Source organism: Morone saxatilis, unplaced genomic scaffold, assembly GCF_004916995.1.
Source record: "Morone saxatilis isolate NCDOM2014 unplaced genomic scaffold, NCSU_SB_2.0 Contig14, whole genome shotgun sequence".
In the NCBI taxonomy this organism is placed as follows: Eukaryota; Metazoa; Chordata; class Actinopteri; family Moronidae; genus Morone; species Morone saxatilis.
The window spans coordinates 4,966,999-4,994,770 of NW_023339696.1; the positions used below are offsets into that span (position 1 = coordinate 4,966,999).

At 41.6% G+C, this 27,772-nt stretch overlaps 1 protein-coding gene across 2 annotated transcripts in view; it reads right to left on the bottom strand.

Annotated features, from left to right (window-relative positions):
* Positions 1-27,694, bottom strand: part of usp43b (ubiquitin specific peptidase 43b) — a 58,999-nt gene extending 31,305 nt beyond the window's left edge. For both annotated transcript variants that reach the window (XM_035655685.1, XM_035655684.1), the window contains exons 1-3: positions 26,749-27,694; positions 21,833-21,985; positions 5,637-5,734 (exon numbers count right to left, since the gene is read on the bottom strand). In XM_035655685.1, the coding sequence (XP_035511578.1) occupies positions 5,637-5,734; positions 21,833-21,985; positions 26,749-27,375 (878 nt within the window). In that variant the 5' untranslated portion in view covers positions 27,376-27,694. The remainder of the gene's footprint in view (positions 1-5,636; positions 5,735-21,832; positions 21,986-26,748) is intronic.
* Between the last annotated feature and the right edge of the window lie 78 nt (positions 27,695-27,772).

The following is a 27,772-nucleotide window of genomic DNA, read 5'->3' on the forward strand; positions in this document are numbered from 1 at the left end:
ATTCCAGTCAGCTAATTGTCTGAACAATGAGTCAGAGAGCCCACTGAAGTTAATGGACTGATTGCTGGAAGTGATTTTGTCTGCAACTAAATTAAATCTTTTGTCCAGTATTTAGAGTTAATCTGTGCAGGATTTCCTGGATAAGACTTTCTGTAAACATATGATAATTAAGTGAATTTTGAATAGGTGCTTTTGATCCTCCTCTTTGATTACAAGAATTAGTAGCATCAGTTGATTACCAAAATTACAGTACAGTGGATTTGACATCGACCAGTCAGACACATAAAGCATCTAAACCAATGATTCCCAGACAGAGGTATTTATACCCCCCAAAGGTTACTTCTGCAGTTGCCAGGGGATACGTAGAAAGACTGTAGAGTAGTAGCTCACCTAATGTGAAAAAAAAGAAAAGAAACAATGATATGATTAAAAAAGGTGTATCAATGTATTGAAACACGATAGCTACATGTTGCCATTGAGAGAGCATTAAAACTTTGGTCCATAAAATGTCATAAAATGGTGACAAACGTTTCCCCCCCTTTCCTTAAATGTCTTGTTGTCAAAGACATTCAGTTTACTGTCTTAAAGGATTAAAGAAACCAGAATAATCTAAAAAATTGAGAAGCTGAAATCAGAGAATTTGGACATTTATTATTTATTTAAAACAATTAATAGATTATCAAAATAGTTGGCAATTCATTTAATAGACAACTAATCGATTAATCGTTGCAGCTCTAAAATAGTTAGCCAAAACTAACGGATCAATGGTTAAAATAGATGAAGGAATAGACAACCTGCTGAAATAGTCAGCTCAAAGTAATGGATAAATATCTAAAAGCAATAAATGGTTGACATTTTGCCCTAGCTGTACAAAAGCCAACTTGTCCAAACCAACCTAAACACTGACAGTTAAAAAGATATAAACAAATATTGTATAATAATATACACCCACTTTTATATATTTAGTACTGTTATATAACATCAATTCAAATGAATAAATATGGAAGAAAACCCGGCAGGACAAAAAAAAAGGTCGGGAACAACCAATCTAAACCATGGCAGTAGTCAACTAACTGGTCCTTCCTCTTTTGGTCAATCACACTTCAGTGGATGTTTTCCACACTATCTAGAAGAGACAACCAATTTAATGTGGTTTCTGGAGGCCATATTGGGGTTTAAGGAAGCAACCTTGTGCATGGAAACTCATCAGTTTCATTTCAAAAGATTTAGTTGAAAAAGCGAATTAAAAAATGGATAGGAAATAAAGAAGCCTTTTCTGAGTAAGACCCCTTAGCGAGAGGGCAACTACTCAGTCTTAACATTAAAAGATAGCATATGATTTACCACTGCTACTGTAACAGTATGGGAAGCACAGTGCTGCACATAACTTCATAATAGACTTGTGAAGCATAACCCAGCAGCAATAAAGTACACAGAGTGCTAAACCGAGGACTCTGGGAGACTTAAATCTCACATAAAGAAAATTCACACTTTCAACATCACTCATATAGAGAAGAAATGATTAATTTCAAATGCCAAATTTCCTTTTGGTGTCATGAACAATGCCTAAAAATACTCCTTTTCTTAATTCTCATATCTTTTTCATTGTCTGTGTAAGGAACACTTTAACTCCCCCAAGCTTATGTGTGTCGAACTTTTACGACCTTCACACGCCATCCTACCATGGGAAATTAAGCCATAGATGAAGTGTTCAAATGTGTTTTCCTTATAGGAAGGCACCTGACAGACCCAGTGGGGGAGGAGAGGGGGGAGTGAATAAAGCTCTATTCAAGCAAACCCAGCTGACACTGGCTCTTAGTGGATCTCTCCCTCTTGGCAGAGCAGAATGGCTGCCCTACGGATGTCTTATTCTCGCCAGGAAACAGTGAGGGTAACTGCACTCCATGCATACAAATCACACTCAGGCTCCACTAAAACATAGATGTGCCCTGCACTGCTCTAAAACACTTAAAAAGAGAAAAGGAGCAATGGAAGAGGTGATATTCTGGTGATGCTCTAATGGAGGAAGCGTGCAGTGGTTGAGAGGTATGTACCTTCCTGTCTGGAGGTGCAGCCATGCTGAAGAGACTCTGACCTTGATGCTTTGCACTAACACACAATTCTAGAGCTTTGAATTTCTCAGAGTAACGCGTCACCTAGATATCTTTAGCTAATCGATTTTCTCTCCAAAGGGAGGCAATTAAAAAAACAAAGTCTCAACAGGTTCAAATGAAATAGATTGGCAGCTAATTCTTCTCACTAAGCTTGGCAGCTATCCTCTGTTGGGGCATGAACAGTGAACGCTCTGAAATGGAAAAGGCATAAACCTCAAAGTGCGCCTTATAATTCACTGATTGAATATACACATAATAAACAAACCCATTACTGGCCTTGTAAACTCCAAAGTACAATCCTGCGATTCAAATCATAACATATCAATCAGGAGATATGATCAATTGAAGGACATGTGGTCCGATGAGCCGCACTCCCACTTAAACAGCACCACGTCTGTAATCTGGGCCGCCCGTCACTTGGCTTCACTGTAATGAACAGTGCTTGACAGACAGACATTTTCATTGCAGCCTGTGACTCACCCACATGTAGACAAAGATCACAGTCTTTGATCAAGTAAGGATATCTTAAATTAGATCAAAGGGGGAAGAGAAGAGCAATACATCTGAACTCAGATCTTCTGAAATAAAGGTGTGTTTTATACTGAAAATGACACTAGATTTATCACAAAACGAAGCCAGAATCTACACTGACCTTAAGTTCAGCTCTGATTTTGATCAGCTCCAGCATGTGATGACAGACAACATAAATTAAGATCAAATGACTCTTGGCTTGGCTTGGACTTTACTTGTTTGAACCCGTATAATGGCTGTGATGATTGCGTAGTGACAAACCAGGCTATTACAAGGATAATTCTCCGGTCTGTCAACCCTAGATGTTGTATCACATCGGACACTGCGTTGGGAAGTGTTACACTGGCAGTGGTGGGACCTCAGGACTCAGAGGAAAAGAGAGGGACAGTAGTCAAGAAATACCAAGACTGATGATACATTCAAAAGCTCCATTTAAAACCCTCGCAGCCTTGTAATGTATGTTTTTTTAAACTGCTAAAATAGATTCAGACTGTACACTTACTGGTTCTTTTGTAAAGTTTGTGCTTAGCCAACCCAGTCATGTTTAATATATATTCCTCCTGTACCATCTCACCCACTTTCCCTGGCTAGCAAAGTATTTGAGTGGGTGAGAGGAACAAATTTTGCCTGCCAGGCTGTGAAGACTGCTGCTTCCTGTCTAGACACACCCAAGGTGTCACAGCTGAAACATTTGACAGTGAGGGTAGCAATTAAGAGATGCGCTCTGACAGATGTATTACTGGCAGTCACACAGAGCTGCCAAGTTTGCGAGGAATTGGCAAATGGAGGATGGTACCGACAAACAAGATATTAGTAGTTCAGTCTGGAGGGAATGTTTTTAAAATCTGTCTTAATTAAAACATAAATCAGATTTTGGTGTTGAATCAAAGGCGTGGATAATCTTTCAGTTTGGTCAATGGTTTGTTGATAGAGTCCAGGTGATGATGGGCTTTTGCATCAGCAGCTGGATACAGAGGATACAGCTGACTGAGATAGATAGATAGATAGATAGATAGATAGATAGATAGATAATAGATAGATAGATAGAGTAGATAGATAGATAGATAGATATAGATAGATAGATAGATAGATAGATAGAGTAGATAGATAGATAAGATAAAACATCAAACTAAAATTAAAAACCATGACCTTAAAAGAACTGATCTACATAGGTACAACAAAAAAATTGTAACACATGAAATCTTACTGATAGGACTAACTGCAAAGTACTCGGTGCACTTGCCAAAACATCACTGTAAAAAGCTGTGAGTAATTAACAAATGTCTTTTAACATGACTGCGACTGCAACAAATCTGCTCTGCAAACTTAGAACAGACCAAAACTTGCAATTATGGCACATGCTGTCGATTAGTTGGCCAGATAAATGCAACATCTGAATGATGGTCTCCCAGCCGGCCACAGCTGACAGATGCATATATTATGTAAAAAATGTACTGCCTCTTTATCTCCTGGGTGACTGATTGAAGGGAGTCATGAGGACATCCAGCTGCATTAGAAATGGTGATAATACAGTTGGTGGTGAAAAGCCTGCTGTTGGCACTTTGCCGTACAGTAACTAACTTAGGAAAAGAAAAATCTTTGCGACCCAAAATACACCAGACACATTCACAAGGTATTACAATGGGGAGAATACTTGACCACTGGCACAGCTAACAACCCAAATGGCTGTATTTCACCCAGCACAAAAGGTAAGAACTCTCTAAATAAGTACTTGTCCTTAAGGGGTTTCTAGTTCCCCGAGACACAGAGGTTAGCGTACCAGGGCCCTTTTTCATCAGACCTTTTTAGTATTACTGCTCTTGTCTGCCTGGTAATTACTGGAAGGTCTGTGTAGATGTATTGTGCTTTGAGCCAGGCATCTGTGTCTCTGAGGACCACTGTATAAAAGAAATAATGACATCCCCATTACATCAGCTGTATCTAGCAGTTACACTATAATCTGAGCAAAAATTTTGCATTAGCACCAGCTGAATTTTGTTCATTACTGAAGGTTTCCTACTTCACTGTCTAACTAACTGAATAACCTCAGTTGTACAGTACATGACTTAATATTTACTACACTTGGTCATAATGTTGAGCCATTTAACTAGATCTTATCCTCCGATAAAGAGATACAGTATGCAAACTGATACCAGCTGAAGGATGTAACAAAGAAGATTTAACATATTAATTTGTGATCTTTAGAGGTGCTCGTGGCAGATCTTGTTACGAGTGGACAGTGAAGTAGGAAACCTTCATTAATGAACAAAATCTTCAGCTGGTGATAATGCAAATACAGAAACAGAATTGTTCTCTAGAGTTAGCTAGCCCTAGTATTACATAAAACTGTAAGATCAGACTGTTTTTTCATTATAAAATGTATTGTGAAAAGGTATCTTTCACATTTACAGGAGAAATGCTTTTACCCCCATTTTGTGTCAAGGAATCCCCTCTGAGTAATTTATTTTATTTTTAGGTTTGAGGACAATAAAGTCTTTATAGTCAATCAATGATCAAACTAGGATCATAAATCACTATCAATCAAAATGGCCGACCCTATAGCTTCCCCATGTTGTTCCATTCCATTTATCCTTTTGCTGGAGACCCCTCATGGATCCCTGTTGGTCCCCGGACCCCAGTTTTTTACAGCAAAGACACTGTTTGATCCCTTTTTTAATATGTTTGTTCTAGTATTTTTGGCTTCAACCATGTGTACAGCTTCAACACGCAGAGAAAGCCAACGTTTTACAGCCGTGCTTACTGTCGCAAAGTTTACTTGGAAAATCACTGTTCAGGGGAAGGGTTCAGTGAATGGTCGACTGTTACGCCATAACATATTCACATGGTGATATTAAACTTCCCAAGGAATCACTGTACAGTCTCACTGGTAACAAAGACATAAGAGCCCTGTCACTAACGTGTTGCTACATTTGTGGATTTAGTGTCTTTAATGGCAGGTGTGAGTGTGGTAAGTTGAGAATTGAGACTCACTTGTATTGTGCCTGGAAATGTTCCTGGACAAAGCTGTGCTGGACTCCGGGCTGCTGGGACGGGTCAGGAGACAGCACCTCCTCAGCTCCACCGGGGCCCTGCAGCACAGAGGAGGCCACCCATAAACACAACACTGTCACACTGTCAGATCCATCATAGGCTGCTGTTGTCAAGAGTCCTCCTTGTGAGAGGAAACTAAATAAATTAGGAATTCTTACAGCAGCTCCTGTAAAATGCAGATTTAGCACATTCTAGCTTTGCCAAGGCAGTAAAGTGATATGAGTGGTGAAAAGCAGTAAACTAAAAATAACCCCCAAGAGAAGCCACTATATTCTTTCATCTACTCACCTACAACATAGAGGAAGCTGGCCTTGAATGAACATAAAAGAAGAGGAAAGAAAAAGCTAAACAATAAAAAAATAAAAAAAACGCAACAGAGACTGATCACTGGAAGACTTGCAAGGTCGCAAAACAAATTTGTGGGATGGTACACATAGACACAGTTTCTCAAACACCGCTGTGTGTTAATCACACAGAACTAACTGAATAACCTCAGTTGTACAGTACATGACTTAATATTAATAATATTTACTACCCTTGGTCATAATGTTGAGCCATTTAACTAGATCTTATCCTCCAATAAAGAGATATAGTATGCAAACTGATACCAGCTGAAGGATGTAACAAAGAAGATTTAACATATTAATTTGTGATCTTTAGAGGTGCCCGCGGGAGATCTTGTTACGAGTGGACAGTGAAGTAGGAAACCTTCAGTAATGAACAAAATTTTCATATTCATAGATTCTGGAATTTTTATTGAGGTAGAAGTAGTAGATGTCTTTTTAAAGAGTTTAATTTTGTTTTAGACACAAATTTCTTTCCAAGTAGACTTAATATTCTCATGTATTTTCCGAAAAAGTCTATTTTATTCATTTTTCAAATGCATGTGCAGAGAGCTAAAATCTAAGAGTGTAAAAGTTATAATTAGCAGTCATGCTGTGTCACTTAGGACGTCTCTGTACAGACTCCATTTCACACCTTCCAGCCGGGGAAAATGTCCCGAAAAACATTCTTTCAGTTGCCAAGTGGTTCTGCTTAAAAGGCCATCATGAGGCATACAAGCACCTTGTTAGCATTTCTCTGCTCACACGCTATCAGTCCCACAATAGTCTTTGCAAAAGTCAGGTACTTGAGACTGCATTAAGTCATCATATCATTTCAGCTGTGCTTTTACTCCGGGCTGGCTGGGCCAAACGGAAATGCACTCTCCGAACCTTCTCTGTTGACACACACTCTCTCTGTTTACTATTCCTCCGATTTCTAGCTCCTGCTCCCATACTGGCTGCCACTGTTCCCAGGCTGGCAGCTCGACCATGACCTCCCCTCACAAACGGAGCTGAAAGGAGGTTTAGAATTTCTAAAGGGGAGAGAGGGAAATGGAGGGCGTGTGTGTGCGTCTGAGAAATCAGTGCGAGACGGAGACAGACCGAGAGACAGGAGAGTCCTTTACAGTTCACCACCATTTCAAATCCAGAGTCTATTCTTCGAAGAGCGTTTGAGCTTTGGAAAGCCCGAACGCGAGACTGAAACCTGACCTTCCTGCTGCACTGTGCTCCAACAGGCATGTACAATGACAAATGCCTACCCCCTCGCTCACTCTTCTTTGCATGGATGTCAGGGTTTTTTTTCTTTAGCTTAGTCATATTCTGCTGCAAAACGTCAGGACTGCCAAAAGGGGAGGTCCAACCCAGCTGATCACCTTGTTAGTAGCTAAAACATGCAACTTCTAGTATTAGAAATTAAGTGATAGAGGTTAAGAGTGCAACACTTCAGACTTTTTCTTTCCTAATGAAAAGCACTGACATCAAGGCCTGTATTTCACTCCCTTTTTCCTCCACATACTTGGTAATGGATTCCATTGCTATCTTTATGTGGAGATAACAAAGCAACATTGAGGCCACAGAGTGCAGACACAGTCAGTCTTATCACTTCTCAGAAATCCATGCCCAGCTCGGCCCTGTCAAAAGACTGCAAGGCGTCAGCTGTGTGTTAACAGAAGCTATTGAAGATGTGGACATTTAAGCACAGCGAGAAAGTGGGACAGGTTACATGCCCACTGACATGTGGTTCTGATAAGGTCTCAGTCATCTAAATGATCTCAGACAGATAGCGAATCCCATGGAGTAAGCTGTGACTGCTACTAGCCTAAGAAATTGTTTTACAGAACAGGGGCCCCTCTCAAGAGGTGCCATTCGCCAGTCTGAAATTGAGATGCTATCTTTGAAATTGGTTGTCAGAAAAATATGCCAACTTCAAACTGATAAAAATGCAACTAAACAGGCAGGCAACAGAGAGAAAGAAACCTAAGAAGCTATTTTTGGAGTCAGGTCTGGCTGGTAGATTGGCTACCACAAGGGCAGGGGGAATGGTAAAGGCATAGGGTGGGAATTTTCTTTTACATTTACACACTAGTATTCTTCTTCTGTACATACTGTAGAATACCCAGTGTGAATGTCCAGTCACACAGCCATACAGTTCCTACAGTACTGATGCAGCTGACTGATTTTTGTTCTTTGTTAACTTTATTCAATAATTATTAAATAACTGCCGAGTAATTACAATTCTAAGATTGGTTATTGTTTAAATGTTTCTTTAACAGTATGTTTAAAGAATCTTATTTGTCACTTTAACTTGGTTTGTCCCCCTTATTATCACATACTGGTTCGTGGTAAGTGGGGGCTCTTCCGAGCAAAAAATATTTTAGGATTTAGGAGTAAATTAGCCTGCAGCAGACATAGTGGCTGCTGATTTGGTTTATCTTGGAGGAGTGCAACTGCAGATTGGTTTGTTATTTTTGGCACAGCTATTTTGGATTTTTTCACCAACCATTTTGGGAGGTGAATGTGTTGGATGCTTCTGTTTGTGCCAGCTACTTCCCTTTGGTAGTTTGTTGGAGAAGGTATTATTTGGTCCCCTTTTGGCCCTCCTAGACTGCAAGCAAAATGAAACACCAAACCAAAAACCAGGAAATGTGGAGCCTGGAAGAGGGGGAGACACTAAGGGGAGGGCTGGCTTATTTAAGCCTGGTAGAGTTGACCAACCACACCAGAAGGCAAATGTGTTTATAACTGTTCCAAACAGTGGAAGGCGAGGTGAAAAGCTGATTCTCAAAGGGCGGTATGGGGGGGTAATTCTTTAAATATGGGGATAATGGTGCACATACACTCAAGTCACTCCTGAAGGACATTCATAGTGGACTTGTTTGTACAAATCAGAGACTTTACAAACATTCATAATGAGGTTTCTGGAATACCTAAATTAATGGAACAGTGTTAAGTTGTAACTGAGGACTGAGGTTAATGGCCAAGCAGAGCACATCTCCTAAAATTAAATGGATCTGCACTATTTTGTGGTCAAACCAAAACAACTCATATCTGAAAAGGAAACATGCAGAAATATAAACAACGAAATGTGCAGCTGCTAATATCCAAGATATGTAAAGCCAGAGAATTGTCTACCTCTGCTTAATCCTTAAGCCTCAATGCCAGGAGAGGGGCGTGTGCCAGTGCCCAAGGAGCAAGGAGAAAATTAAAACTCAAATCCCTCACCCTGGCACCTTAGCGTGCTGTAATTGATTTCTGGGATTTAGATAAATGACAAAGATACAGCAGGCAACTGAGTGGTGGGCTGGAGCCTGGCCGCTGGCTCAGCACTGTCAGCGGGAGGCCAGAGTTCATGACTGTGATTTTTAAGCTGATTTACGGAGGAAGAGACAGAGAGAATGGAGAGAGCTAGACTTGAGAAATTGTTGTGCAGCTGGCTGCTGAAGATCAGACAGCTGCCTCAAAAGTGCCATTTTCTTAAAACAATAGAGAATACCCGCTGAGATGAGTGTATTTTAATGGGAATGCCATTTTGAAACATACTGACAATCTAGGGAATCAAGGTTTTTAAATAGCTATTCATACTGACAGACAAATATTTCATTAGGATTCTTTTTTCCCAATAATACCAGAATTAATATGAACAATATTGACTAAATAAGAGAAGAAAATGCTAATGCTGTTATCTGCTAAGAAATCACTTCTTGAGGCTTTTTATTTTGCTCAGAGGACTTTCCCACAGTGAGATCAATGTCTTGAAAAAGAGAGTTGACAGCCTTGGAAACTGCATTTACTCATTATCCATTTCTGCAGTGAGGATGCAAACACAGAGGCTACCAAGGCTGTGAGGAGACTGTTGACTCCTGGTCATCTGTGCTTCAGTATGAAAGCCTGAAATCGTACAAATGAACGGTGCACTCTGTCCCAGCGGGGAGGCTTTCAATAATTCACCCCAAAATGTTGCTGGGAGTGATTCATCTCTGTGAGTAGATCCACTGTAAATGAACTCAGGCACTGTGGTAAAAATCCAGGAAATGTGCCCCCCAATCCTCAGACCACCTGTCTCATCCTGGTTTTCAGGGATGGTGGGGGGAGATCGTAAAAGGAGGAGGGGGACGAGTGTTCCCAGTAATGGCCCTGATGTGAATAATTTAAACAAGCCGTGGATGGACATGTGCTGCTGCTGGAGAAAGCACTATAGTGGAGTGATTGAGAACAAGACCCAACAGCACCTAAATCTCTGTGGTGATCGAAACCGAGAGAGAGAGAAGTAGGAAGAGACAGAGATGTGGGGCAGGAGTAAAGACACTGCATACGTGTGTGCGTATTGACATATAGGCAGATGGATATAGAGCGAGAGAAAACAGAGTGTTATTGAGCAACTGAATGACTCAGAAAGTCAAAGTAGTAGCCACATACAGAGCGTTGATAAATAATGGACAGTCTCCTTCAACTCTGCCTCCTGTCGCGTGCGTACCTCTCTATAAATAGTCCCAATGATACTGACGATGGAAGCTTTTCTCTCTGCCCCTTCAGCCCATTATCCCTCGTGGCCAATCGCTCTGGGTGGGGTGCATTTGTATGGACATGCAAAGTGCCCAGACAATGGTGCATGGACTCACAGTGACCTCAGGGTTGTAACTATCAGTCTGCTCTCGTTTTTGACTCACAGGACAGGACGAAGGGCAGACTGGCTCTGAAGCAGGTCAGTACACCTGTCTACTGCAACTACCAGTAAGGTCGGATGATCCCTATTATCTAACAGCTGTGAGAATATATACAATAGGTGTAATGTATCTGTGATGTTGTCAGACCTTCAATTTGCCTTAACCCACAGGAAAATTATTATTTTATTTACATTACATTACCACCTGTTAACACCATGGTAATTCCCTGTGAGCAAGTTACTGCTATGATGAACTGCCTTTGAGCAAATTACCAAATTCCCCACTGGCTCCATGGATCCTGTTGTGTGCTTTGACATCCCTGTGCCAAGGTACAAACAACATAATGAAGTTCTCCCAAAGTGATCAAGAGAGTATCACAAAGTCAAGTTTGTTTACAGAGCAAAGGTGAGTTGCCAAGCAGTTGAGGCCACTTTGGAATCGCTTTAACATCACCATAGAAATGTCTCCAAGGTGCCAAAGCTGCCTAAATTAAACTCTGAATACGTGAAATGGCCCTTTAATTTTGATGCAAATTACATAACTACTGAACAGTTTTTCGCCATGCGAGTGGCAATGATGGCAATGTCAGTCCACCAGTTTGATCGAAACTTAAACATCTCAACAACTGTTGGGTGTACTGCCATAAAATCTTGAACCGAAATTCATGGTCCCCAGAGGATGATCCCGACTGACTTTGGTGATCCCCTGAATTTTCCGCCACCATGAGGTTGACATTTCTGTTTTTAGGGACATGTCTTGACAGAGATGGGATGTATTGCCATATAATTTGGTACAGATATCCATATCTTAATGTCTGCTTGTTGTATTAGCACCACATTTTGTGCATTCATGGTTCCCTGACAATGAATCGGGTGGGTGGATTGCCATGAAATCTGATTCAGACCAAGTGTGAATCTACCGTGACATCACCCATTGGTTTGTGGAGTAGCATTTTAAAACCTTGAGTTTGGCATGTGGTAAGAAGGAGTCGAACCACCAACACTTCAAAGGACAATCAGTTCACTACCTGAGGTGCAGCCACAGTTTTGACAATCCTTATTCATTCTAATAATTTCTTCTTGTATATATACTTGGCATCTTTGCATGGAACCAACCATAAAAATGTGAACCCAAAACCAATAAAAAGGCAAACCAATAAAAAACAAAGAACTACTTCTTCAAAAAAAAAAGCTGATCAATTCCGTCTGAACAACACATGATGGAAAATTTGAATGTGTCGAGTGTGACGGTTTTGATGGTTCAATGCTGGTAGCTGTGGTATCCTGTGTGATGATAAGCCAGTCAGAAAGGCTATTCATTGAATCCCACCCTCTGAAGGAGAGAAATGCGAGGAGAAAGCCATTGTGGAGGGAGTGGGTCTGCTGTCTCTGCTAGCCTGAGAGCAAGAACCTAATGACAAGAGAGCACAGGCCTCAAAATGACTTTCATCATCACCAGATGGAAATGAAATGGCTTTCAACAAGATAAATGAATTGACCTAGAGACTGTGATGGATCAGACAGGCATGGTGACAGGAACAGAGACATGAGGAAGCCACAATGAGAAGCCAGTCAGGAGGGAGGCTCTATTTTTGTGGCCTAAAAAGTCGTGATGTACTGTCAACGCACTTGACTGACATGTGAAGCATTATAACACAGTGGTAACGTATAAAACAACAAGTCGCATATATTTCTTTGTTTTAGGTGCGAATGAGACACGTTTTTAAAGTAGGCCATGAGCCGAGTGCTGTCAGTGATGACTGAATATGACATCGACTTGACCAAAAGCCCTTTTCTAACCACTCAAATGGTCTGACCTAAGACTGAGTCATAAAGAGAGGATACTTATTGAGGCTGCAATAAACAGAGTTTGAGTAAACATATTAAAAGTGGAAACTTCAGACGTGACAACAATATGATGTGTTTTGGAGACTGGTTTCTGTACACATTTTCCCTTCCATTCTTCTGGGGTCTCATTTATAAAACTGTGCGTGGAATCGTTACTAAAAGGTACGTACGCCAAAAGCCAAGTTTTTTTGCGTGCGAAAAAATATTCAGACTTATAAAACCCTGCGTACGGCACACCTGTAAGCAATCTTTGCTTTATAATCACAGAGTGCCTATAAATGTGCGCATCTGAATCAGCTTCACGTTCCGCCCTGTACACGCCCTTTTTAACATAATGGTCAATGCAAACGACCTCATGAATGCGATCTGCATATAAAACAGACTCAGATGCAGAATTATGTCTTGTCGGAACAATGGCAGAAGGACCTGAGAAAAGCAAAAAAGCGAAATTTCAGGAGGTTGAAAGTGGAGACACTTGTGGGTGAGGTGGAAGCCGAAAAGTAGTTTGTTCGGCGGTCACGGGACTGGGATCACTAACAAGAAAAGCAGAGTGAGTGGCAACATGTTGGCTGCTAGCATGAATTGTCAGTGGCACGGAGCGCACAGTCCCAGAATTAAAAAGAAGTGGTCTGACGCGTAAAATTTCTTGAACTAACCCTTTTTAATGCCTCATTTGTCATGAAAAGCTCAAGAGGAACGGACAATATATACAGATTGTGTTGAGGAGTATGTGGCTTGGTTTTCACACTTGGGATTTAATTGACATTTGATTATGGTGTTTACAGTTCATGTAAAATATTATGTTATTGACACATGTTGGACAGATGCTTTTATTCCATGCAGTCGCGCCGGTTCTCTCCTCCTCTTGCGCTCCGGGATGTGCAGTATGGAGTGACGGATTAAATATAGAGAATTTTGATTTTGAATTTTCATTTCGCATTCTAAGGAGATTGTTCTGGAGTAATAACTGAGAAATAACGCAGTTGACTTAAATCATTCTGATTACATAGATTTAACGCATGATACGGGTTGAAATTAAACTTTATGAAGGGCGATGATAAAACACAATCGTTCTTCTCACTCTACATTCTTCAGTCTGACTTCAGTTCACACACCACCGTCTGTGTCGCCAATTCTCCTTTTCCTAAAACATGCATACGCATGGGTCAGAGTTTGCTTAGGGCTGCGACTTCTCCCGTCAAGTTTTGTTTTTTATAGATCACAACCTTGGAGTGGAGTCACGTACGCACCTTTCAGCCCCGTTTGTGCGTACGCAACGGTTTATAAATGAGACCCCTGAACACTATTTGTTCTCAGCAGTCAGTTACTTCAGTAGGAATGACCCAGACCTGCCACTGTCTTATCTCTGTCTGAGTGTACATGCCTTGTTGGGTGGTCCATGGTTTCCTACCACAATCCGAAAAATGGACTGGAGGCTCTGAATTACTCACAGGTATGAATTTGAATTTGAATGACCATCTGCCTTCAGATATTCCACCTGTAGTCACAGATAAGTAATGGGGATGAATAAGGATGCACCATATCAGGGCCAATACAGACCTTATTAATGAAACAGTTTCACATATTTTGAATTATGTTTATTTGTTTCCTTGCAGAGACACAACACGACTCTCATGTCTGTATGGTAAATATGCTGCTTTCACCAGCAGTTGTTAGCTTAGCTTGGCACAAAGACTGGAAACAGGGGAAAATAACAAACAAAATCCAACTATAACTAATTAACACGTTCTATCACGTTGGTTTAATTTGTACAAACACAGAGGTGTAAAAACTTCACATTGTGATTTTAAGGGGTTTATGCTCTTGAATGTTTTTAGTCAGACGGAGTAACTTCCTGGGGTCTTGTGTCACAGTGAGGTTGCCAGTCAACCAGTTGAAAATGAAGGAGCTGTTTCCTTTTGTCTTTCTGCTAAGCTAAGCTATCCAGCTGCTGGTTGTAGCTTCATATTTACAATACAGACATTAGAGTACTATCAATCTAACTCTCAGCAAGAAGGCAAATTAGCTTATTTCCCAAATTGTGGAACTATAAGAGTGGAGTGGGTAAGACAAAAAAAAAAAAACAATGGAGAAGCTATGTTTTTGTTCTCAAAGAGCTACACACTGAGGTTTACAGAATAAAAATGTATTTATACACAGAGTACTGGTATCATATTAGTAATCTGCGACACACTCAGTATCGGGATCAGTGGAGATAAAGCTGAATTGGTGCATCACTAGTGATGAGGGTACTTTATAGGATAATAAATAAGACATCCAAATGGGTATGTAGCAATCAACATAATAGCAGCAATCAACATTATACTTTTGTTTCAATGGAGACACGGTGTGTCATATCAATATCATATAACAAACATTTGAGCTCAATAGGTCCAGCGGAGCCAACCACTGCTCACCGATGCCAAGTTTATCTGCCTCCAGACTGCAGCCCTCAAAGAGGAAGAGAGCACAACACACACAAGCACAGACTGTTTAAACAGCGTTCCCTTTACATCTAAGAACAAAGAGGAAATTCACTTGAAATTTTACTGGTGAATATGACTTTGCGAGATGTCCCTTAAGAAGATTTATCCCACCCTAAGGAGAGCAGCAGGGGAGGCTGAGTGGGAAATTAATTCAAATGAAGGCGGGTCAGCCTCCTGAGCTGATGAGGTTTATTATTACCCTCCTGCTTCTGCGGCTGCCACTGATGACTATGGTGACATAGATGAGGATAAAATGCCCACACACATCAATCAGCAGAGACACACAGGAGCCTCTGGTACCTGCCAGTTTGGTGGAGTTTTAATGGCCATCACAAACAGCAATAAATAAGTTCAGGATTAAAGGTATAATATTGTAGAAATACAAACTTTTGTTATAGGTATTTGATTAAAGCTCTCTTGGTGAAGTCGGATTAATAATTATTGCTTTTTAAAAAATCCATTCATCTTCAACGGCAGATTCAATTTAACTCAAGATAACACATTAAAACTAGACTTGGTGTGACAGGCACGCCTCTCTACTTAAATTATTTCTATCAACAACTGTTTAAATCATTCCAGCCAGCCTGGTTTCAGGTAATTGAATTGACACACTCTCTGGAAAGCCTCCACTCAGCAAATCTGAATCACTTAAATTGTTGGGGTCGTTGCTGTCTGCCAATCAGACCCAGCCAGGTTGGAATAATTTGTGTGAGAGGGAATTTCTTTGAATTAAATAAAGAATCAGTCTGTTGATTTAACTATATTTCTCTACAAAACAAGATGAAGAGCTTCATTCTCCTCAGGCAAAGCACGTTTGAAGACGAGTTCAAACAATGACTCTTAAAGATTTGTGTGCTGCTGATTTATATGTTTAACTGGCAAATATTTCATTTCCAAGGTAATTACAGCCATGTAGCCTCTCCGAGAAGTTAAAATCCCACAAAAGCAAATGGTAATTTTGTGTCCTTTTCTTTTAAGGCACTCCACAACTTAATGAGAAAATGTTTTCCGGGTTGGACTCCCTGTAGAGCATGAGTGCATTTTATAGAAATGTCCTCTAAACCAGCGGTGATGCATTGCGTTGTCTGGAGCAGTCAGACAGTAGCAGCTTAATTGTGTCTGTGTCACAGTGACCAACCCCTGCCAACAAAACCAGCTCCTTTTTTTAGGAAGCGAGCATGGCCTCAAATCCAACCTTCATGACTGACAGAGAGATAAAGACTATATTTAGATGAACACATTAAGTTCATTCTAGACTCATTTCTTCACACAGACAACTCTCATCTCAGCATCTGTTGGGGGTTTAAGGCTCTTAGCCGATCCACATCGATCTGGGTCGGAGGTGAGAGAGGACCTCAAACACAGAATGGTCATATTAGGACCCTTCGCACCAAGCTGCTTTTCCAGCTGGGTGGCTCTGAGCCACAGGAAGCCGTTTCAGCTTGGCAGGGCAGGCAGAATCAAAGGCAGAGCGGAGAGGAAACACACACACACACACACACAACAGAAAACACACAAGAATGGCAACAGAACCATTCGCATCCAGCCCTGACAAGAGAGGGAAGCAGCACTGACCACACACAGGCAACTGCACTGCTCGGCTGTGGGTTTAGAGGTGCATTTAGGGCCATGTACTGCTAGAAGAAGTGAAAAGAAGTTTGAAACCTTGGTACAAACCACCCACATAGTGCAAATCAAATCTACAGCCAGAGGAAGGGAAAGACACTGATTGTTGTGCTGTTAATGTGTAGGAGGAGCAGGACCAGCCATATCAACCCCTATAAAGAAGTAAAGAGAACATACAGTACAGTCCTACTGACTCTGAGAGCTACTGTACAGTTGCATTAGGATAGATAATCTCTCTTATATCGTTTGAGCTTAATTCTCACCTAGGGACGTCAGTGATTAATTCAGTTAATCGCCATGAATAATTTAAAGGCTCAGTATGTAACATTTCGGAGGATCGATAGGCAGAAAGGGAATATAATATTCATAGGTAATTTTGTGTTACCTTAGAACGGGCCTTTTTCCATCTACAGATGCCACAAGTTGCCTTCCATGGAGGCTACCATGTTGAACCACAATGTTTCTACAGTAGCCCAGAATGGACAAACACTGGCTCTGGATAGGGGCTTTCATGGTCTCTGCGAGTTTCATAGCCGCTGTAGTTTTTCCTACAAGCTTGTAAGGGGAGGGCGTTGCAATCTGCAACTTCACTGTTAGATGACACTAAAACCTTCACACTGGTCCTTAAATCAATGAAAAGTAGATGAACTGATAACATAGATAATGAGGGACATGTGATGTAAACAGAAAACGTACTTAAGGTGTAGTACCGGACTGTGTCACTAGGCGATGCCTCTCTCTGTTCAACAACATGGTGTTACAGGTGTGTGTTCTTCTTGCTCGCATAAGCACTCTTTCACTTCCCTCCATAGATGAAAAATAAGCACGCCCCACTGTGTCCAATGTGGCAGTTCTGACTGCTAACTAAGTAACCAGTTGTATACGTTTTGTAACTCTTTTAACATAGTAAAACAGTGAACATCCCACCAAGTTGTTATCTGGCAGCTGTCCGGGCTAATTAGCTATCCAGAGGCTTATGCTAATGCAAAACTAACAGCTTCAACAGAACAAGCTAACAGCCGCTCAATCACTGCACGCCATGCTAATGCAAACAAAAGTCATGAACTTGGAGTACACGGTAGCTCACCTAGTAGAGTGTGCATCCCATGTAGACTAAGTCCTTATCAACGTTCGATCACAACATGAGGCAACCTATCTGTAAAAAAGTTATATATTTAAGAAGCAACCTGTTTCGGCAGTAAATCCAGTTAAATTACATATTTACCAATCCATGAAGGTTTCTTATATAGTATCTTTCTTTTACTGTCTGCACTGCAGGTGAGACCTCTTAAAGTATATCCAGTCACTTGTGGGAACAACAAAGCACAGGCAAAAACTTTCACATGCATTATTTCTTTTGTTCTTATGATGATAAAAAGTGCAATTCAGTGTTTTGGCAATCTCCTGTCCAAGGAGAACCTGGCCTTGTTACAAAAACAATACCTGTGCTTGACTAGACACATTTGTAAATGTGAAACATCCACAATCTACCATTTCAACCGCAATTTTTGTCTTGCAGAATCAAAGAAGTAATTTCTCTCTCTGTTTGCCCATCTCTCTGGCTGTCACTACTGCTTACTGCTCCCCTACCCATTGCCACACTATTGCAGAGAACTCAGTCTCACCTCTCCGTCTCTGTACTGGGGCTGCACAAGTGTCTCTTTCTTCCTGCCACTTACAAAGAGCCACATTCATAAAGCTGAGAGACAGAGCGAGAGAGTAAGCTTCACACTTGCACTGTTTCCTAAGTGATAAATGGTCAACAAACCAACAGAGAATGTACGCTACATGAGCAAAGCCATGGGGAGTCAATGGTAAATGTTAGAATGTGTGTAATGTATGTCTGCTTGTGTGTGTGCAGGATTGTGAACTGTCACCCTCCATTACAAATACAAAACACTTCAACTACTCTGACACTCGACTGCGACTATATAGCCATAGCCATAGCTGTGAATGGAGAGGGGGCCTGAAGCGTGGGGCGGGTTTCCTCTTCCTAAGTTTTTGTTGTGGCTCTGGCTCTCCTGTGCTAAGTGGTAACTAACAACACATGCTTAAAAACAATTAGCATGGGCCTACAGGCCGCTGAATCAGCAGCAGAAGAGGATGGAGCTTGCCGACTCCTTAATTGTGAGTGGGAACGTGCGTGGAGTGGTAAACGGGGCTGACGCCTCCCATCAGCCTGGCTGTGACCCTGGATGACTCTGCCAGCCAGCCAGCACCACCACAGCTCTGGCAGGGTGGCAGCAGGGGAGATTAACACAGAGGTGAAAGAAACAATCATCACAGACCAAAAATGATCCCATAGGGGTCTTTAAAGATACTTTTGTTACATCTGCCCTTCTCCTGCCTGTGAGGCCCTCTATGCCCCTCACAAAGCTCCACTGTAGGTGGAGCAGTGATAGCAGACTACATACCACAGCTTCACTGTACATTCTTACAGAGATACAGCATGTAAGAGCTACGGAAAGGGACAAAGCAGAGAAGAAGGGAAGGAGTAGACTATGATTCATGGGGAGAAAGAATTCCCGGAATTATTTCCCTCCTGTTCCTGATAGTGAGATATCTGACTGCATGTTTCCTCGCTGATAAAACTGAAATCCATGACAACCTTAGTGTTTACAAAGAGCCCACACTGGCTGATGGCACAAGGCCTGGACAAACATAAGAGACAACTGTCACAAGAGATTTTCTGCTCTGGACAGAGGCCATAGTGCTGCTCTCCTCTTCACTCTCTCTCTCACTCCAAGGGATATTTATTCATACGCAGAATATTCTATTACAGCACTGTATTCTTTTGAAATGATCCCTAATTAAACAAGTCAGGGGTTGTCACGGTCCCATAAAATGGCACAATGATTGACAAGGGAATTGACTAATCATAGACTGTACAAGGAGCCCAATACTGCAGTTTTTCATATAAAGCTGTACCTACAGCAGCTTACGACCTACAGGTTATTGTGGTGCATCTGTTAAATGATTACAAAAGCTACAACATGTTCATTCATTGCATCTGATGCTGACTAACTAGGCTAACTATTATTTTCATTATTGATTAATCTGTCGTTTCTTTTTTTCTCGATAATTAGTTTATTGGTCTATAAAATATCAGAAAATGGGAAAACATTAATGACAGAAGCCCATGGTGACGTCCTCAAATGTCTTGTTTTAATCCATAATCTAACGATTGCTGTCATGAAGGAGGAAAGAAAGAAAATAGTTGCAGATTGATTTAATAGTTGACAACTAATTGATTAATCTACAACTGTTTCAGCAATTGTTTCAGAATTTCGCCACCAAGACACTAGTGCTTGCATAGTAGACAATCAGGCTGCCTTGGATATAGGAATCACAGTCTCTGTTTAGTTCACAATACACTACTGGGCAGCGTCATCCTATTGGTAAGAAGGATAAACGTTGAGAGACAGGAGACCACATACTCCTTCAGTCAACTGAATCATGATGCTGAAACCATCATATAGCGGCATCCTGGATTAAGTCAACATTTTTTTAAGGGTTATGTCCTCCACACCTCACTGGTTCCTTGGGTGTTAACAAGGTGCGGCGACATTTACCCCAGGGTGCTGCAGACTCATCATGACAGACCTTATCAGCAGTTATCCAGTCCTAACCTCCTGTCATGTCCTCGGCAGAGCCATGTGCACTCAAAGACACAGTCCAGACTCCCCCCTGACTCCCAAACCTCATCCCATCGTTCGCGCTCATTCTGAATTAAAGGGCAACTCAGCTCGCTAGGAGATGGAAGCTTAGTGCACGTGAGTATTCAGTGAGAAAGATGGAAAAAAAAGAAACTCGGGGGAGGTGTCAAGTAAGAGTTTTCATTAATATAGGGAGCTGGACACCCACAGAGGATGAAGGTGAACTGTGGTCCACACACACACAGATTTCTATCACTATCTCTTAATTTGTCTCACTGCCTCATTTAATCATTCACATGCTAATGGATCAAGTATCAATTGTAGTTGAAAAGAGGAGCAAACATCCACTGACTAGCCAAAACTTTCAATAATTATGACCTTGGCTGGAGATGATTTATATGCACTTCTGTTCCTTTAAAAAAAAAAAAAAAATGACTGATACAAATATTCAATGCAAGGTTGCATGTCGGTCATACCAATTTCATAGAAAACGGGATACTATGTCTTAAATTATCTGATGTATAGCCTTGGGAATGTAAGACTTCCTGATCTTGATATCTCCCGATCCCACAATGATTAAACAACAGAATAAATTACTGCAGTTGGCGCCTCTGGAAACAAAGGGCACTGAGTTTGAGTGGATTTATTTGCAATGACTCACCAACGGCAAGTGTAGCACTTCTCATAAATTATGCCACCGGTTATCACCCCGATAAAGCTACAAAAAAGAGTGATGTCTATTTCAAAAGTTAAAACATGTATTTAATAATACATGAAAACTCTTCCTTAATGGATCACAGCAGAGCAGTTCAAAGTTCCATTCAAGGAGTATCAGGATGCACCGCGCCTCCAGGCCTACCTTGAGGAGACAACGTGCTGAGAGAAAATCAAACACTGAATCGCCACACTTGTACTCTCCTTGTCCACAGGCAATGCATTAGACACAGAGCAAGGGTGCACAGCTTAGATTGCCACACTGGATTCGGCAACATGAAAACTGCACTGCAGAACAAATTTCAAGACCTAGAGGTAACCTCTGGAGAGTTAACTATGATGACACTTATCAGTGAAGCTTGATAATAAACAGCACAAACATGGACAGTAGTGATATGATGCACTAGAAGAAAAACATCTATATCTATCTATATATACACATATATAGAAAGCACGACATGACAACTGCAGGACAAAATGATGAAATGCACTGGTCTGAGACATCCTGATAAAAATAATATAATTTCATGCTAATTAGTGTTTCTTAAATGTGAGTTAACCTTAATAAAATTCTGATCGATTAGATGTCATGCAATCACATGAACTAATAATGGTTTCACTATATATCAACCCACAGGCGTTCTTGATATATATAACGCATTAATGTATTTAATCATAATGACCCATGAATTAGCTTAAGCAAGCAGTTTGAACCTTTATAACAAATGTCAGTATAAGGGGGAGATGTTTCCTGAACATTGACACTGGGACCTTTCTTACTGCTGCACCATGAGCCGACAGCCCGTGTGATTCTTACCTTTCCAGGAGTTTTGGCCTTGTTGGTGTTGTTGTTATTGTGGGAGGCCAGATTGACGTCTTCATGGACGCGGTCCAGCAGCCACAGAAGGAACTCCAGGGCGTCATGTTGGGAATTACCACGAAACTGTGATCCATACTTGGACACTATAGTCTGGAAGGGGGAAAAGCACATGTGATGAAAGTGTCATTATGCAGATAAATGTGACTGAAAACACAAACAGTGGTGGTTTAATTGGCTTTTATAATCTGACACCTTGTTTGAATTCAAGCCGTAGTGGCTACCTGGAGAAGCCAAATTAAAATATTGCCTTGCTAAGATGTCCTTTCCAAAGAATTCTCTCACAAAGAAAATGTGAATCTCAAGCACTATGTGTTTACTGGTTTTGACAGCCAGGGTGTGTTCGTTGGGCAGCTCTACCCCTGCCTTCTCCACAGAACGCTGATCAGAGGAACCCTAGGTTTGCAAATCTGCACAAACGCTCTTGACGCTTCCCTCCTCTTCATCTGGCCCACGCTTTGACTGAAACAGTCATTTCAGCTTTTGGATAAGCAAAATATGCCTTTGTCTAAGACAGTTTCACCGTCTAAACGTATAGTCTTGCCCCCTTTTCTTCTCAAGAAACTACATTTTTGACATCTAGAAAGAAGTGTGAGTAACATTCTTCTTAAAAGTAGGTTGAAGACTACTTAAGCTCACACACAGTATAAATGTGACTTCTGATGTGAATGCCACAAAACTCAATTAGGCGGGAATTAGCTATGAACCGCAGCTGGCAGCCTGGAGAAGCAAAGGCAGTGATGAGAGATTATAGCAGAGGGAACAGCAGACTGTAATCATTGCTTCATAATCCACTAATATGTGATATGCCTCTTATAGCTATTACACCATAATAACGTGATGTGGAATCTCTAATGACGAAGTTGGAGGCCTGTCACTGAAGAGCTGCTGGTTCCATTCTCAAAATATGGCCAGAGATACAGAATTAAAACACTCTTTGCTCCTTTAACAACCAGCATTTAAGTGTCCTGGAGCATGTAGCTGAACACTTATCCAGTGCAGCAGCTCAGTGCCACACAATAGAAACAGACCAGATCAGAAAAACATATACTCAACATCAAAAACAGAGAGCCATTCAGTTTGACTAGAGCATTAACTCATTAAAAAGAACCAGAATTACATCTTCAAAGTATCTACTGAGACGTGGTTACTGTGCAAGAGCAAAAAGTGCATAACATAAAAATTCATAAACAGATTAAGAAAAAGCCGGTGGAATCTTGGAAGAGCAAAAAGGCTGTCTCTCTTCTCTTCTGATCTTGTCTTGAAAGTGAATCTTCCTTTGCCTCATAGACCAAAAAGTCCAAAAGTGATGAGCGTTGTCATCCGACACTGGATCCTTACAATACTTTCAAGATCAGTTGGTCATAAAATATGAAAGGTTAACAAATATAAAGTCATTGTTTTAGCCAATTGCTGAGCCATGTTTTTATTATATCAAGAGCCTGTGAACAGCCTGAATATATTATAATAATAATAATAATAAGATAACATTTTCACCTTTCTTTTTGCTCTGCTGTGAATTTCAGAATAAGATATTAACATGTTGTGGATGTATTCTCACACACATATACAGTATCTGTAGTGCCGATGTATTATGGCTGAACTATCATACTTGACATTATAACCAATGTATCAAAATCAGATTGATTGGAGGAGATTCAATGTAGTACAGCAGATCTTTTTTAAAGTGCTCCTGAAACATTCAGTGTTGCTTTGCAGACATAGCCATGAGAACCATGGACACGTACTAGCCTAAAGCTGTTGTGCAGCAAAGTAATAACAGTAATTACCATCAGCCTTTTGAAGGTGGCAATTGTCTCAGTAATATAATTGAGGTTGTGGAGAATGCAGTGTTCTTTTATTGCTCTCTGTGACATAATTGCCACGGGCCAGTTTGTAATGTGTGTAATCATCGAACTGGAAGATAAAGACAAAGTAGGAAAACACTCCCATTTATCCTCTACATCATTTAGCCAATGTTAAATATTTCATTCCTTTAACATTACTTTTAGCTAACCATTTGAACTGTTTATCCATTAATGTTATCTATTGTATTCACCATTTGTTTGTTACTTTTAACTAGTTTACCGGTTTAGACTTCTCTCCTCACTTGCTAACTTGTTTTTACACACTCTCGGGGTAAAGACCCACTGAAAGTAGCACAACACAACACAAAGTTGGCCCCCATTCACACATGTAGCCATGTACATCTTCTGTGAGCTGTCTGACTTACTGCAACCAACAACATAGATAATGATTAAAAATCAACATAGAGGCGGCAAATATTGACACATACCTGTGAGCAAGACCGACTCTCGTCACAACACATTTAGCTCCCAAAACAGGCCCATCAATATACACTGTAGGGAGGATGATATCCCTGTTCAGCCATCCAGCCTGCTCATCCTAACCCCCTTCTTTCTCAGGCCTCTCATGTTATGGAAACCGATAAATTGGCTGTTGAGTAACTGTTTGAGTTTCAGGCTTCTTCCCTGTCCAGGCCCCTCTGTGCAAACACAACATCTAGCCAGGGGGGATGCAGAAAACGCACCAGAACTGTCCAGATCAAAAGCACACATCTGCTCCCAGGTTGAAGAGACTCAACCCTTTCAACTGCAACGTCAGAGACATATGTGTATAACTGGAAGCTCTTATATCATAGCGCTTGGAACTTTTATAAAAGCTGCCTCTCTTCTTCCACCTCTCTTGTCCTACAAGCCAGGTGGTACTGGAATGTGGCAGGGTGCCAGGTATTCGGCAGGACTTTGTTGTTTTGTTTTTTCTCCTGACTGGGGCTCTGCAGCCAACTGACCTGTGAGGAGGCCACTGCTGATTCATTAACTTTCAAGAACTTTTTGAACAAAGGAGGACGATTCTACATTTATAGAGGAGATGTACATGAACAGCATTATTCATTTGAAATAAAAAATGAAGCACAATGTACACGCTGTTAAAAGGGTAATGGTCAAAACAAGAAATCTCTTTCAACTTTTTATCATTGCTTATCACATTTTCTTTGATGTGAAGATGGGTACTATAGGGGGCCTTTTAAGTCATTTTAATCCGGCTGCTTTAGCTGAACCTTGCCACTGCCCTGCTGACACTTGACTTTCAGAGGCCCACAACAAACTGATATTCAACAATAGATTAATTGAGCATTTAAATAAAGGCCAGCACTTTTTGGAGGATTGTTTATAAGTGGTTTGCGCTGTCTGGGGTTCCCGCAATGGGAGATAATTTTGCCTCTCAGACACAAGCCTTGGAGCTATCTGATCATTTTATAATACCTCCCTGCAGGCAGCTGTGGTATTACTCACCAGGCAATTTCAGAAGACCTAAACTGCATGAACTCTGGACCTCCTACGGTCACAAACCACAGCCAACAGGCACAGCAGTGTGTGTGTGTGTGTGTGTGGGTGTGTTGTGTTGTGTGTGTGTGTTGTGTGTGTGTGTGTGCTTTGACACAGGAAGTATCTAATCACACACAAGAGGGAGTGTTTAGTGTTTCTTGTTTAATCTATCTTTTAATCTTGGCAAGATGTTTCCATGCTTTTCTCTTCAATTGTTGTCCTGAGAAAAATTGATATCTGAGTCCCGTGACATATGAGGACAGTGAAAGTGTGGGACTAGTGAGTTACTGGCAGTAAGGATTCTGGTTGACGGGGAGAGTGGAGGTTTTTAGAGAGCACGGATGCGAGAGCAAAAGAGAAAGGTCAGAGTCAATGTTAAAATTGATTCTATCAACGCTGCATTTCATACATGCAGCAGAACACTGACAACACTTCTCGCTCTCAGGTAAACCTTTGGCTTCCAATACAGTATATTCGAGTGTGAGGAAAGTGCCCATACAGAGGGGGTCAAGATATTCCACTTGTCATACTTATACCCTTTTCTTACACAGTAATTAGCATTTCCAAGAATAGATCCATTGTGGAGTTTCTTTGTTCGCTGCTCTATATTATCTGCTTCTTGTCTTGAACTATGGCTCGGAGAAATCCAGAGCAAAGAGCTGCAAGAAGATAAAGTATGGTTGCACCCCCACCCCCATCTTAAGCGTGAGCAGAGCAGGAAAGCCTGAGGGTCTCCTGATAGGGCTCTGCCACAGCCCCTGATCCTCAGGGAAGCAAGATTCTTAAGTGGAAAGAGTTACAGTAAATAATCTGCGTCCTATAGCACGGTACAGCGGCACGTATAAATAAACACTGTAATGTACCATTGAGCAATCACCTGTACTTCAGTCACCATGTTATCAGAGGAAATAAAACACTATCTAGTTAGTGCTGCAGCTAAGAAGTGATGACTAACTCAAAGTCCTCATGCACCAACTGGGTGTGTTCATAAAATAACACCCGTGTGAACAATAAGGTGTTTAGTGTAATATAGGGTCTTCTGGTGGAGCCCTGCACTTTGGGCACCTGCTGACCTCAGACTGCAGTGACACAGAGCAGCAGCCTTATTATCACCTGGCAGGAAAACACTGAAGTCACAGAAGGGCAGAGCTTTGTATGATTGTTAGTGTGTGTGGGAAGAGAATGGTTTCTATACTGCTGGCAACTACAGCAAATGACGTAACCCTTTTATCTGACCATTACATTCAGGTGCACTTCACTGTGGTGTTTATGGCAGACTGTGGCAGACTGTGTGCAGAACATGTGATTACGTTACTAACAGTAAGCCTTCTCTGCAGGCGCTAATAATGTCGAGTGTTTGTTTAGTTCGTGACCACTGAAACTGTAGCTGTTTAATGTTACCAATCCTTCCCTGAACCTACTCTGTGCTGTTAAGTTCATTCATTAATGAGCTCCCATCCACCTGTAGACTGTGTTTTCTCAGCTGAGGTGCTGTACTTTGGGTACCTTGAAGTCCACAGACAGCTGTGGGGTGTACTCCAGAGTCCACAGAGCCCTGACAAGTGATGCCAACTGCTCCGTCACTTCTCCCTTGGCAAGCCGCGTCTCATCACTTCTCACCACCACGTTTATTCTGCTTTGACTCAGGTCCAGCTTGTATCGCTCCAACCCCAGGTACTCTGCGAGCAGGTCCGTGTTGCTCAAACACTGGACCACGGCGTTCATGAAACAGGTGTTCCCGTGGTTTTTCAGCCCCAGGACACCTGGGATTTTGTCTCCGTATTGGTACAGGAGTTTTTCTCGCCCGGTGCACAGAGAAGAAGACGTGCTCGAAGTGTTTTTCACCACGCGTTCCCAAGCCACCTGAACATCCTCCTTGATGATCCCCGAGCCGGCGCTGAGGGTGCAAGGTGCGCCATTACGAAACCCCCCATCGTCGTCCTCCGCGTCATGCGCGTCAGCGTCTCCAAAGTGAGTGAAAGTGCCCAAAGTTTTGATGATTCTGTTCATAAAACTCCCCACAGACCTCAAGGATTTCTTTCGGAAAAGCTTCCCAGGTTTCGGCTTCTTCTCTTTGCGCTTCTCTTCCTTCGATGTCGGCATTTCCTCCTTGACTCTGCTCTGTTTCTCCATGGCAGCGCCTCTACTCTCTCCACCGTCTATTCTGAGACTGATAATTGTGTAAATTCCGACGCCGGTGTGTCACTTCTCTGCCAGTGTCCCCTGTCCGGATAGCAGAGGGAAAAGCGCACAGAGGTGACACCATCTCGGAGCCAGGAGGCACAACAGCACACTGTTATTCCACCCGGTAAACCTTCCTCATCCATCCCAGCACTTACTGAAGGCGTTCATTATTAGTCCGACACCGCTGTCACAAGCAGCATCTCGTCATGCTCAGCAGCACAACCCGAGCCGCTCCGCCGTCCAGCTGCAGCACTGAGCGCTCCCCTCCCATCGCTCCCAACTTCGCCTGGAAAAGGCTTGTGATTGTGTGACTGCGCCCTCCCACTTTCCAGCACATGGCGGAGAT